A 13,504-nucleotide genomic window follows, 5' to 3' on the forward strand; every position below is an offset into this window, starting at 1 on the left:
TCCTAGCCGGGAGGATTCAATCTGTGAGGTGGGGAGCCTGTTAGCATGACTCTTATCTTGCTTTGCTGGTTTTTTTTTCCCTTTTTGCCCAATAAAATCCTGTCCTACTCACCCTTGAATGTGTCTGCGTACCTAAATTTTCCTTGTTATGTGATAAGAACCCAGCTTTAGCTGCAACATAATGACCCCACATATATATACTAGAAGTGTTAGAGAATGAAACAATTATATGTTGCACAGGTCCTGATATATACCAAGCACTCACTAGTAACAACATCCGTAGCAGTAGCAGGAGAAAATAAGACTAAATGAGATCAATTAGACTATTTAGCATATAGCTATCAAAGAAAAAACACACAATTCTGCACACAGCCACCTAAATGAATCTCTACTAAAATAAGTTTTAGGTTCTTAATTTGCATTTAAGATGTGAAATTGATGGTGGCTTACCTTTTATTAACTGGTAACACTACTAGCTACCACATATTTTATTCAATATTGTCACTTAATCATCTCATTAACACTGCGAGAAAGATGATATTATCCCATACAGAGGAGAAAACTGAATCTCAGAGAATTCCAGAGACTAGTTCTCCGACTGGGAAGTAGTAGTGATATGATTTCAACCTTAGTCTCCCTAAATTCAAAATATGTCATATTTTAAATAATTTACAGAACTCGATTTTACATTAGTGAAAGACATAGTATTGCAGAAAGTAGCAAGGAACTAATTAATGTTCCTGCAAGTGAGAGGGTAAGATTACGGATTTTTCTCTATGTCACTTTTCATTTTCCCCCGGAAAGGAAGATACAGACAAATACATACAGATAGAGATATAGTAGTAGGTATAAGAAGTCAAAAATACATGATATTTCTAGCTTGACAATGTGCTCTAAAAAGAAATTGAACCGCGTGAGAAGCCAACCAACCAACAGATAACTGTATGTTTTAGCATGGCAGATGCTGGGATAAATGCCTATTTCTTGCTGGATAGCAAATTAAACATTATCCTAAAAGATGGATACATTCTTGTCAGTGTATAAAATACAACGGTCCTAAAGAGAAAATAATGCATAGCTATGTGTTACCCAGTAATTCCCTGAATATCCATATCCTCTGGTTCTGTCTAAAAAGGTTAAATGGCTCTAAATCTGTCTGCTAGACTCATAAGGAACTATGCATTGCTCTGGCTAGTCAGGAAATTTAATTTTCTTCTGAAATTAACCAATTGTGCATAGAGAGAGGGAAGCTGCTCTCCATGATCCAACTGGGGTGGAGGTGGGGGCAGAGGACTGTAGAAGTGCAGAACAGATGTTGAAAAATATGGTTTGTGATTCTTAAGTTCTCATCCCATGGAGCCAAGCCAGGTTTAATCAAAAATGTGTGGGCTCCCCCTTCTGAATGACACGTCAAAGGCTGCTGTAAATACTTTGAAACAGCATTCGTCCCTTCTTTGGGTAGAACCATAGATGCTGAGGAACTAGCACTTGCCTGACATCTATCAGAAGCACAGATATGCCTGTGTCATCAAATAGTGCTTTATCTGTCCATCTCTTCCTGGTAAAAACAGTCTCAAATCCCCTTTAGCTTTCCTGAAAATGAAATGCTTCTAAGCTGGATAGTTATTTCTAAACAGCCTCAAGCTTCCTCTACACAAACTTTCCTGCCAGTAACAGTAATAAAAGTAGCAATAGCAATAATAATAACTAGCAACTACAATGAGAATCTTCGCTTAATTCCCTGTGAACTGGAATTAGTATCAGTAAATCTCCGTTTTTACATCAGTAAAATAAATAGATTATAAAATGTGCAACCATATGTGGACAACTATGAACCTGGATTTATAGCTAGTTCTGCCAATAAGATGCTACTTTTACCAGGCCATGAAAGTTCCTCAAGCCTCATCTCTAGATGATTAAGATCGTGTCTCTGCACAGCCAGTCCATTCCCACTGGTACCATGTAGTCCACGTTGGGAGCTTATATTATTGTGCTGATATCTGAACCCTTATTTTCCCTAAGGACCCTTGGCTTGGCAGACTCCGGAGCCCTTACATGCTCCTGGCTGACAAGAGTAGAAACCTTGTCAAATCAAGCACTAAAACCGGTCCTCTGATTGGTGTCTCAGTTGAACCAATCTCATTTCCTCCCTTCACATTCTGTCTCCTGCTTGGAGATGTAAAGGATGTGGCAACTACTCCTTTTTGAGTTCCTTTCAGAGGAAATTGAGAAACACAGGAACAGGGCAGATTCATCCACTCAACAAATATCATTGTCCCCATTAATGTCAGCATTCCAGCATAAAGCCATTGCATAATTTCACTATATTTTCCGGAAATTAATGCCAATGTAAATTTTTTTTTTGGATATTCCTCCCATTGCATTCAACATTGGCCCATTAATAGATATAATTTTCTTAGCCAAATACCCTTATTTTTTGCGTATGTCTATAGTTTGTGAAATTTCTTTAGAACTGAGAATGGCCAATGGACCATTTCTCAAATCCCCAGGTAGTTTCATCTTCTTAGAGGTTAGACTCTTCTGCAGGAAGAGTCTTCTTTGCATACTTATTGGCTGTAGTCTTATTTGTTATTCTGAATTTAAAAATGATTTGTACTTAAAAACAAAAAGTGCTCTTCTGGGTCTGTAAATAATTTTTGTATGAATTCAACTTATTTGGGGTGCTGACTGTCCTGCAAGGTTTTAATCTCAGCCTCATAGTCTCAGCACCCTTGTGAGTAACAGGAATTTAATACGTTTTTTAAAAAATCGAATAAATAAACCTACAGATAACTCACTTTACCAGGGTTTCCCCAAATGAAGTAATTGGAAGCAGGTCTGCCCTAGTTATTTGTGACTTATAAATTGAAAGGGTTTGGTATGAGCTGACATCAAACTCAGAAATCAGCTGGACAATTCTTTAAAATTGTATTCCTCCATCTACTTCTTACTCTCTATCTCCTTGATTTTGCAACAAATATTTGGAACACAATATGTGAAATCCACACTCAAAACACATCATTAGCCAACACTTCACCCTTGGAGACCAGCATAGAAGTTATAGATTTTCAGTGTGCTTTCGGGAGAAAGCTATTTAGCTGGAGAACCTGTACTGTCATTTAGGTGACTGGAAAAAGAAAAAAGATGTGTACAGTACAACAGAAAAAAAAATCGAATGCAGCTTCATTTCTAAAAAAGACAGAAAAGCTTTAATAAAGAATTATTTCGCATCCTGGGGAAGAATTTTGAGCAGAAAAACTATAAACAGAGGGTATTTTTGAAATGGCAGAGAAAGATTTTTATCTAGGAGACACCAAACCAGATATGCTGACCTATCAGAAATGTCCAAGAAGTGATAAAAAGATCATTTCAAAGCCAAACACCAAATGCAGAAATAAAATAGGAGCCTCTTAATGCATTGACACTGTGGTCTCGTGCCTCTAAGTTCTAATATATAATTCACCATAACTGTCAAAAGAGACAGAGGACAAACTAGCAATCCTTCCCCAAAGCTAAACAAACAAACAAAAAAAGCACTAACAAACAAAAACATAAAAATAACAAGATCCACCCAAATGTATTGCAAACATTTGCAACTTTGCATTTCATAGAGCTCTCTAAGAGCTGGAATAGCTGTATTCATCTTATTGTTCCTGGCTCTGGGCTCTATGTAGCACTTAGTAGGCACACGTGTGCGTGTACACACCACACACACACACACACACACAGTATGTGCCAACCAACATTATTTGGTCATGTGAGCATAGTCCCAAGGACAGCCCCACAGAAGGTACATGCAAAGGCATTTTTCACTGATCTGCTTGTCATTTGCAGTAGCCAGTATTCCTTTTAAAAGAAAAATACCTTATAGGACTGGAAGTGATATCAGGGTCACGAGCAGTCACTTGCCCAATCACGGAGTTTAGAGCAGCATTTTCATGAACTTCAAGTAGGTAAGTCGGTGAAGAGAAGACCGGAGGCTCATCAGCATCTTCCACCACGATTTTGACTGTCGCCGTGTCTTTAAAGGGCCCCCTGCCACTGAAACGTGGGTCAATATGGACATTGGCTGCCTCTACCTTTAGCGTATAGGATTTTTTGGTCTCAAAGTCCAGAGGCTGTTAAGAAATGACAAAGATAAATGCTTCTCACTAATGACCACAGCAGCAAGAACAAATTAGTATAATGCTGATGGATGAAAGTTACGTGCATTTAAACCCATTTGTGAGCCTTAATGGGATCACTCTCCAGTCCCCCAGATTCAACCTGTAAATTTTATGGGCATTTATTTATATCTGTTTGTTATATAAGCTCAGTGAATCTAATCTCCTATTGTTTTGTTTTGTTTTGCTCATTTCACTTGGAATTCACAAAATATTCACAGTCATGAATTGTGCCATCAAAATTTCACTTCAGAGTCATAATAAAATTTTACTAGTGACAGCATGCCCTGCATACTAATCAGCCACTTAATCGGGCCTCTGCTGGTGGGAGATAAGGCGACATCGAACACAATCTCTATCTGGGAAGAATATTTTATCATTTCTGCAACAGAGTGTGAAATGTAAAGAACTAGAAATAATCATTGTTTAGTCCAAGGAGACATTATAAAGCATAATTTAGCACTAATCCCCACAAAGAGTATTTTTTGATTTCACTTTAAAGCATTGCTACTCTACTGATCATGTGGTTAAAATGAGGTTTATTATTTTTTAGGACATTCTTAGAGACTCTCTATTATGAATTTATGCTATGAGGCAGGTGGGCATGTAAAGAAATATGTGCACCGATACATATGTATGTACTTGTGTTTATATTTAGAAGAAGAAATTATGTGAGCGGTATAAATAGATAACTGAATCTAATTGTGCCCCCACAAACCACTTAAAAGCAATTTGAAATTACCTCATTGCACCATTACTGACAATATTTCTGACATACTAATACTTCATTCCCTAAAACTCTGAGAGACTTTGGTCAATGACCTAGGTAAGTAAAGCTAGGTAAAAAGAATTCGCCTTCAGTAAGCCAGAAGCCCACGTGCATTAGCACCTTTATAGCCCAATTTTTGGCAACTCATAATACTTCAGATTTCAAGAATGCAAGTCTGTCAAGGTTCAAAGAGACAGTATACATCTGCATTACAAATTTCTCATAAGAAATAGAACTTTAAATAGGCAATGAAGATTTTTAAAAATAAACTAGAAGACAAACTGGCACCAGTGAACTCTTTCAGAATTCCAGTACAAGCTTAATTATATATTCTTATTTCAAACTATTGTGTTGGTTTTTACATTTAAATTCTGATCTAATGGGACTTGGCTCCTTTTTTTTTTTTTCAATATTTTCTAGTAAACCAGGCAGGCACTCACTTTACTATCTATTCTAAAATTACTAGGCACATGCATCCATGAATAGATCATGCAACATCAGCATATTCACAATTTGCCAATCACCTTTACTGTAACAATTTTGCAATTTCAAATTCTTCGCAAACATCGTTAAGTATAACAGATTATGTTCTGCTTAATTCCAGCTCAAGATAACAACAATGAACCCAGACACATTCTGGTGTCCCAAGAATTTTATTGGACAAAAAAGAGGGCCTATAAATTGTAGAAATACAACTCCTTTGCACTGTTCTCTAGGGTAAAATACACATTTTACTTGGTGTCAAGGTGTATAGTATATGCTTCCAAGTTTATGAATAACAGCAAATAAAAATAAAGTAAATGGCTAATTGTTTCAGTTTACAACAGCACTTTATGGCAAAAAAAATGGGAATAATAACAATAAAAATGACATTCGGAATCATTAGTCAAGGAAAATGTGGCTCTGGGTTATTCAATAATTGACTAAAATATTGTACTCTACTTTATTTCAAACATGGCTTTTTAAATGTTTTGTAGTTCTTAATGCTAAACTCAACCAGGATTTTGGTAGAAAGATAGCATTGCTCAACAGAGAGTTAAAATAAATGTAGACATCTTTTTCAAAATTGATTTTTAAAAATATGTTTTATAAAAAAGAATATCCAGAAAACTTTAGGTCTCCAGTGTTAAGATCTCTTCAGTGGAGGCGATTTTTAGAGCAAGACCATTGGAAATATGTCTCGTGTAACATGATGGAGATTCAGATATGACCTTACAGTCATATCTACATAATGCTGATGAAGAAAGTGAAAAAAATTATTGACTCCCAATAGTGTGGTCCACCAACTACCTTATTTGAGAACAAGCTAATCCATTTAAAAACTAGTTTGATCTACTTGATGACAAAGGTTTGAAGAACAATATTGAAGAAAATAATCAGGATGAGGATCAAAGAGTATTTTCCTTGCAAGTGTTTTGTGACTATAAAGAATGAACTATGTTCTACACATTTCTTATGAGTGTAGGTATTATGATGAGAACTATAAATGGAAAATGCTGTACAGAATTGTTTACATCTACCATAAAAACAAGAGATTGCTAACAAAAGCAGCCTCAAATTTTCCTACATTATTTGTACTTGTTATGGAGATCTTTCTTTTTTCAATGGTACCTCCCTATCCAGAAGCAAGGGAACGATGAGATTCATTTCCCATAATGCTCAAACCTCTGAGCCATAGTTTGGAGTATACAATGGTTGCAGGGTTGGCCCTGTCCTTCAGGCACTAGAGAAAGCCAGGATAACTGAACCTGAATGTTCTGCCTGTTTGGTTTTGTTTTTTTTTTTTTTTTTTTTTTTTTTTTAGTTTCCATGAATGTACAGCCTTCAATAAGGACTTGGGAAGCTTCAGTGTATTTGGGGAAGATATTTCAGGAAGCAAGAGTTCAAACATGTGGAGAGTTATATACAGAAAGACCAAAAGCCACTGAACTTGTCACCTCTGTGGGCAACTGAGGCCTGTTCTTACTGAGAATCCTTTTACAATCTTAAACAATATGACTCAGAATAGTTTCTTCAAACAATAGTAACTGTCCACCAATTTTTCTCCCCCTTTGGTTGAGGGCTGCCTTCACAGGGTATTGACTTCCCCACATAATTGAAGTGCCCTGTACAAGAAGTCAGTAAATTCCTGTGGTTATGGGTAATAGGTAAGTTGGAGGACAAGCACTATTATGGTAGCTGCTTACTAGACCTTTAGCAGAAACGTGAAGGGGGCCCAAGAGATAAGAGTTGCCAAAAGGACTGTACTAGTTATCTTGTCTTACTGCTCAAAGCTAAACACCTACCAGCTGTGCAATTCTGCCAGGAACTCCACACAAGTCCCTCAACTTTAAAATTCAAGTTTCAACAAGATATTTTGAAGATGAACAAAAGCTCCCTTAGCTTACTTTTCTTAGCCTTATAATGCCATCCTGGGCCTGGGCATCAGAAGTGATTTCAAAAAGTGCTGTTCCATCTCCATCGATGATATCATATGATGACTGTGCATTTTCACCAATATCCTGATCATTGGCCTTCACCCTTCCTATTGCAGTGCCAAGAACCACATCTTCCGGTACTGAGAAGTGATACAGGCCTTTAAAAAGAGGAGAAACAATGAGAGTCACACAAATTCCAACCATTCATTCACTCATATGGCAAATATCTTTTGGGCACCTCCTTTGTTCTGGGCATTCCGATAGATGCTACCAATAAAGTGATAGAAAAGACAGAAATATCCGTTTCCCTTGTGGAATGTTCAGTCTTTTAACTGAATCAGAGAAAAACAGTTCCCAGAAGAAGGCATGATCCCTTTTCAAGGCTCTTCTGAGATATGAAACTTACTCAACCATATGTTTACCAAGTGTATATTTGGAGCAGTTATATCAAGACTATTAGGGAATCTATGTGTATATTGTTTCCTTTTTGCTGTATAATCACATTTACTGCCCATGGGGATATTCGTCGTTGCCAACATAAAATATTAAGCTAATTTCAGCACAGAAAGATGCAATGTGTAACACACTGGAAGTCACTTTTGAACTTACCTTTATATTTACAGACTTTTAGACCATTTTTGATAAAATTCAATTACTGAACTTCTGCTGTGCCCTGCAGCAAGCTGTTCAGACACATGAAACACTCCTCTTGTTGCTAAAGTCCTCATTGCTCTAAAGACAAAAATCCTGCCTTCAACACTTCCTAGGCAAAATACAATCAAGTGTATCTTCACTCTTCTATGGGGGCAATAAAGTATGTCTAATTAGTGGCATTAGTCCATTTTAACTCAAGTCACTTTAGTTGTTATACTGCTGTCACTCACTTTCACTGGTGTAGAGGAAGCTGTTGGTGACCCAGTCATAACCCCCGGCCATTGCTACTGTAGTGTACACCTGTCTTACATCTAACTGCCACTCCTGCATTTCTTTGCCTGAGGGTTATTTCTGGCCTTTAGAACCTATTTTGCCCACTGAATGTCAGGCCAAAAATGCCAGAAAATTAATGCCTCCCGCAGAAGCAGCCCTCAAAGACTCACAGGAGTTAGTATATAAAATTCTAGGTCTCTCCATTCTGTGGCAGGATAACTTTGAGTTTTTTCTTTTCTTTTCCTTCTTTACAATGGTCCAGAGTTTCTCCAATAAGATAAAGTTCCAGTATTCCAGTAACCCAGTGTAGTAACTGGCTCAAAAACGCACCTTTTTTTTTTTTTTTTTTTTTTTTTTTTTTGGCTATTTCTCTCTCTCTCTCTCTCCTTTCTTCACTGGCATTTATTGGTCCCATCTCCAAGTTAAACTTACAATCAAATTCTTGTCTCAGGGTCTGTTTCTGGGGAACCCAAACTCAAAAAACCAAAAAGTTTTAGTCTCCTTGCAACCACAACGAGGGAAAATTAAACATTCAATGACCTAAAAACCCAAAAGGAAAAATCAAATCTGGAGAACATTACCTAATTCTCATTCGAGCTCAAATCCACTGAGTCCCTTGGATAAACTAAGGCTCATTATACTCAACATAACAGTAAGGTTTCTTCTAGCACTAACATCCCTTTACTTAACAATGGGATAAAAACATCTCTCTTAGAATCACGAAGTTATAGGACTGGGGATTGAAACATTTTCCAAATAGTTTTGCCACAAGGTAGGCACTGAAAATCCTCACTGCAAGCGAAGTCTCCCAGTTTTCTCATAATTGGTGTAATGATTCCATTTTCCACAAACTGTATATTCCAAGTAAGGTTTGAGATGATCCCTTTCGGTATGCTTATTAAATAAATAAGACAGCAAGGGGCCGCGCCATGCTGCTAGTCCTACATGGGGAGTCTTGGGAAGCCAAGCAAATGGAACATTCTTTTAACCATTCCTATTCTGTGCCTGCTCCTCATCTCTATCAGTGTGATCACAGTTAATAGTTATTATCTCTAAGAAAAGGCACACATTTGAAATTGATCTGCCACTATTTAATTGAATAATCATTTTCTTATAATGAAATATGGCGTCTTGCAGTATTCACTGTAATGGCAACTGCAAAGGCAAAAAAAGTGAGGGAAAGAGTAGAAGAAATGGTGTTCTCCATTTCAATAATTTTGTTTAAAAGGGTTGCATTGTTGTCTGATTTATGAATTGCCAGATGTAAAAATTCTAAAATTCTTAATGAAAATGCATCTCCTCTATCCTTTCTAGCTTGGAATTTCTTCAGATAAATCATCAAAGATACCTCAAATGTGTCATTTTCAAGCTCCATACACATTTCTCTCTTTGTCACTCTCTCCCTGTCTCTCCCCACCCCACCTTCCCTCCTTTAACTCTTTAAAAAACAGATTTCCTATGATGTTTTCTATACCAACAAATAGCACCAGCATGCATCTAATCTTTCATGTTAGAAATATTATCATCTAGCTTCCTCAACTGAAAATGCAATCTTTCCTTAGACTTTTATCTTCTGTAACTCAACTATGCATCACACTCATACACTTTTCTCTGCATCCAACACAACTACCCTTGCTTGCCAGGGCTACCATCACCTTTTATGTGAATGATTGCAAATAACTCTTTAACTGGCTGCAAAGCAGGAAAAAACATTGAAGGAAAGCCAGATTTAATTTCTTTCCAATTTCGCTGGAACCACAGCCTATCACTCAAGCTGCAATTTAAAATCTTTAAATGGCCTCCTAATGATCTTAGGATAAAGGTCCTCGTAGGTCCTCGTACTTAAAACAGCTTTTGAATCCAAGTATGGCTAATTTCAGTCTAATCTAACTCTCCAGACTCTTGCTGCAGCACTTTCCCCTGGCACTCTCCGCTCCAGCTGCAGTGAAATTATTTCCATTCCCATACACGGCTGTACACCATCCTTCCACAGAGCTTCTTTTGTTTTATTATTGACTATATTTAAGGTGTACACTGTGATGTTTTGATAAAAGAAACCACTGCCTTGGAAAGATGTCTGCACTTTCATGTTCATTCCAGGATTCTTCAGAATAGCAAAGAAATGGACATCACCCAAGTATCCACTGACAGATGAATGGCTAAAGAAGTTGTGGTGTATATTTATACAATGAAATATTATTCAGCCTTTAAAAAGGAGATCCTGTCATTTGCAACAACATGAATGAACCTAGAGGATATTATGTTAAGTGAAATAAGCCAGATCAAAGGAAAAAAAGCCCTGCCTGATCTTACTTATATGTGGCATCTTAAAAATAATAATAATAATAATAATAATAATAAGTATGTAGACACAGGGCTTTTAAACATCCTTTTTAGCTGCACTATTCATCCTCCCTCCCATGGCTTCACCTTGTTCCAACTAATTGTTTTCACTTTTTCATGTCTCAATTCAAGAGTCCCCATGTCAGAAAGGCCTTATCAAATCATGTCTCTGTCATATTACTTGAATAAATGCTCAGAAGAAAGTGTTCGATGAGAGTAAAGAAAGTTGCCAAATAATTATTGTCTCCCTGATTCTTTCATGTTGGCTGCCTAGAATGCATGCTGTTGAAATTTCCAAGGCAGAGTATGGCTTTAGCAGGGAAGAGTGGAGTCTTACTGATGTCCTCCCAGTTGCAGGAAGAAGGAGTGTACATTTTGCAGCAAGCCTACTGCATATTTGTCTTCCCTACCTCGGGTACTAGAGATTTGATTTCCTTTCTAAAACAAATGGGGCTAATAATAGAGCAATATCTGAGCTTCATTTGCGTCACCCTCTCAAGCTTTCATAAAGAGAAATAGCAGGCAAAAGAGAAAGGAGTGCATAACTTGCAGTCAGACATACTGGTTCTAATTCTTACTTACTATACACTTGATATTTGGAAATGGTATCAACTGTTTTGTAATCTGTAAAATGGGAATAAGTTTAGTACCAAAATCATGCCATACCTGGCACATAATAAGCCACTCAATAGTTGCTGTCAGGTTTTTAAATATCACTAAAAATTATAATATAAATTCAAATGGAAACATCATACCAAGATTCTCATCCAGTGCAGGAAATTAACTTACTCTGTGCAAATTTTGGAGGATTGTCATTAACATCAGTAAGAGTCACTGTAAGTGTCGTGGTCCCAGACAGGCCACCAGAGTGTCCACCCATATCTTTGGCTTGGATAACAACCAGGTACTCCTCCTTGGCTTCTCTGTCCATGTTGGGAAGGGCAGTTTTTATAATAGCTGAGGGGGAAAATGGAAGAATGACTTTCAGTCAGAGAGCTAATTCAAAAATGAAAGTGTTAATCTCACACATGCACACACACACACAAGCATACACCAAGTCCCTAGTCAGATAATTTTCTGTGTTCTTCTGACATTTGATTTGTGTGTGCCTGTTATATCAATGAGAAAGACTGTGGTCATAGACATTTACAGATAATTTGCAAAAATATATTTTATAATGTATAAAAAGAACTTGCAAAAATATATATTAGAAAGTAAACTGAATGGCATCCCTTGCCTACCAAATTATAATGTATATCATAACACAGTCTCGTCCACCCCAGAAAACCCTGGGAGTGAAAGAATTCTCGAATTTATCACAGATCTCAATTCCCCCACAGGAGGAGTAAATACACACGTAGCTTAAAGGCTCTGAGGTCAAAGATAAATTATTCTGAAGTTCACAGACACATTAGAGAGATGAAATAAATAAATGTGTCATTAGAATCAACTCAGATGAATAAAATACCAATCAGAATTAATACAGTCAAGTGTCTTAAGTTCTAATCTACTGTTCAGCTATATTTATATTTTAATTGTTTAGATACATCTTCTCTTTGTAAAAATAGCAAATAGTTTAGAAAAATAGGAAGATATAGGAAAAGGTGTATAAAATATAAAATTACACAAAATACGATAAAATTATCACTGCTCAAATCTTAATGTTTTTTCTTCTGATATATATTCAGCGTTTCATGTGGGTTTGTCTGTTTGTTTCACTGGTAATATAATATTCTTGTTAAAGATCCAAAATTTTCTTAGATCCTCCTGAAGTTTATTTTGAAAATCAAAAATCCTTATTTAGCTCTCTCTCTACCTCCACATATTTTTTTCATAGATAACGCTGACATTTTGAGGCGCAAAATTACAAGGCCATGATATGTACATACCCAGAAATGTGTGTATAAACATTTAACCACAGACATGATCATGATGTAGGCAGCATTCTGAGACTTTCTTTTTCTCACAGGAGATGTTTTTGAAAAACTTTTTTGTCACTGCATAGAAGTTCACCTCATTACTTCCTACAGTTGCATAATTTTTCATCGTACAATATACTATACATGGCTAAGGCATTCTCATATTGATAAATATTGCAGTTATTTCATATTTTCCCATGTCAAACAACTGACAGATATATTAGTATGATAATACTGCATTTTTTTATTTCCTGCATTTTTACTTAACTCTGTCATAAGATGCCCCTTCCCCATATTGCTAAGTGTCCATAATAAAACTTATTTTGACTAGTCCAGAATACTTCTATTGAATTGATGTGTGTTACATTTCTGGTCAAGCTAAAAGGAAAATGTCCAGATTAAAGACAATTTAACCCCTTCAATTCTAACCCAGGGGCACCATACATGTTCAATTCAAATTGAAGCTGAGCCATTGCCTTGGCCACTTCTGAAGTTGTAATTCTTTTTTTTTTTTTTAATTCATATGGTTTATTTAAATCATCTGTCTGTAAAAGCACTGCAAGGAGTTCAAGTCCCTAAATCTTTTGAGTAGCAAGTGAGTCCCAAGAGTTACCAGGGAAATACAATGCACCTACGCAGGGAGCAGGCTCTGGGGAGAACTGTGAGTTCTTATACACTTTATTAGACTCTGACACAACTTTAATAATAGGGCTTCCCATTCAGGGAGCACTGAATTAGATAACCTTGCTTATTTGGAAACATTTGTAATACTACGATGATATTTTTCAATGCAATGCTTTGTTTCAGGATTTGATCACATCATAATATAGCTTATAGGTCATACCTATATAGTTAGAAATAAAAACAGAAATAAAAGTAGAAATATATCAACCATTCAGATTTAGATCACTCTGAGGCATGTTTGAGAAGAAAACAAACAGATAAGCAAAAAACAGCAACAAAGAT

At 36.5% G+C, this 13,504-nt stretch overlaps 1 protein-coding gene across 4 annotated transcripts in view; it reads right to left on the reverse strand.

Annotated features, from left to right (window-relative positions):
- The window catches only part of CDH8 (cadherin 8), a 390,315-nt gene that overhangs the window by 161,240 nt on the left and 215,571 nt on the right, over positions 1-13,504 (reverse strand). For all 4 annotated transcript variants that reach the window (XM_008977349.5, XM_034940342.3, XM_008977348.5 and 1 more), the window contains exons 5-7: positions 11,409-11,576; positions 7,320-7,507; positions 3,865-4,118 (exon numbers count right to left, since the gene is read on the reverse strand). In XM_008977349.5, the coding sequence (XP_008975597.3) occupies positions 3,865-4,118; positions 7,320-7,507; positions 11,409-11,576 (610 nt within the window). The remainder of the gene's footprint in view (positions 1-3,864; positions 4,119-7,319; positions 7,508-11,408; positions 11,577-13,504) is intronic.

This window comes from Pan paniscus, chromosome 18, assembly GCF_029289425.2.
Source record: "Pan paniscus chromosome 18, NHGRI_mPanPan1-v2.0_pri, whole genome shotgun sequence".
NCBI classification, from domain to species: domain Eukaryota; kingdom Metazoa; phylum Chordata; class Mammalia; order Primates; family Hominidae; genus Pan; species Pan paniscus.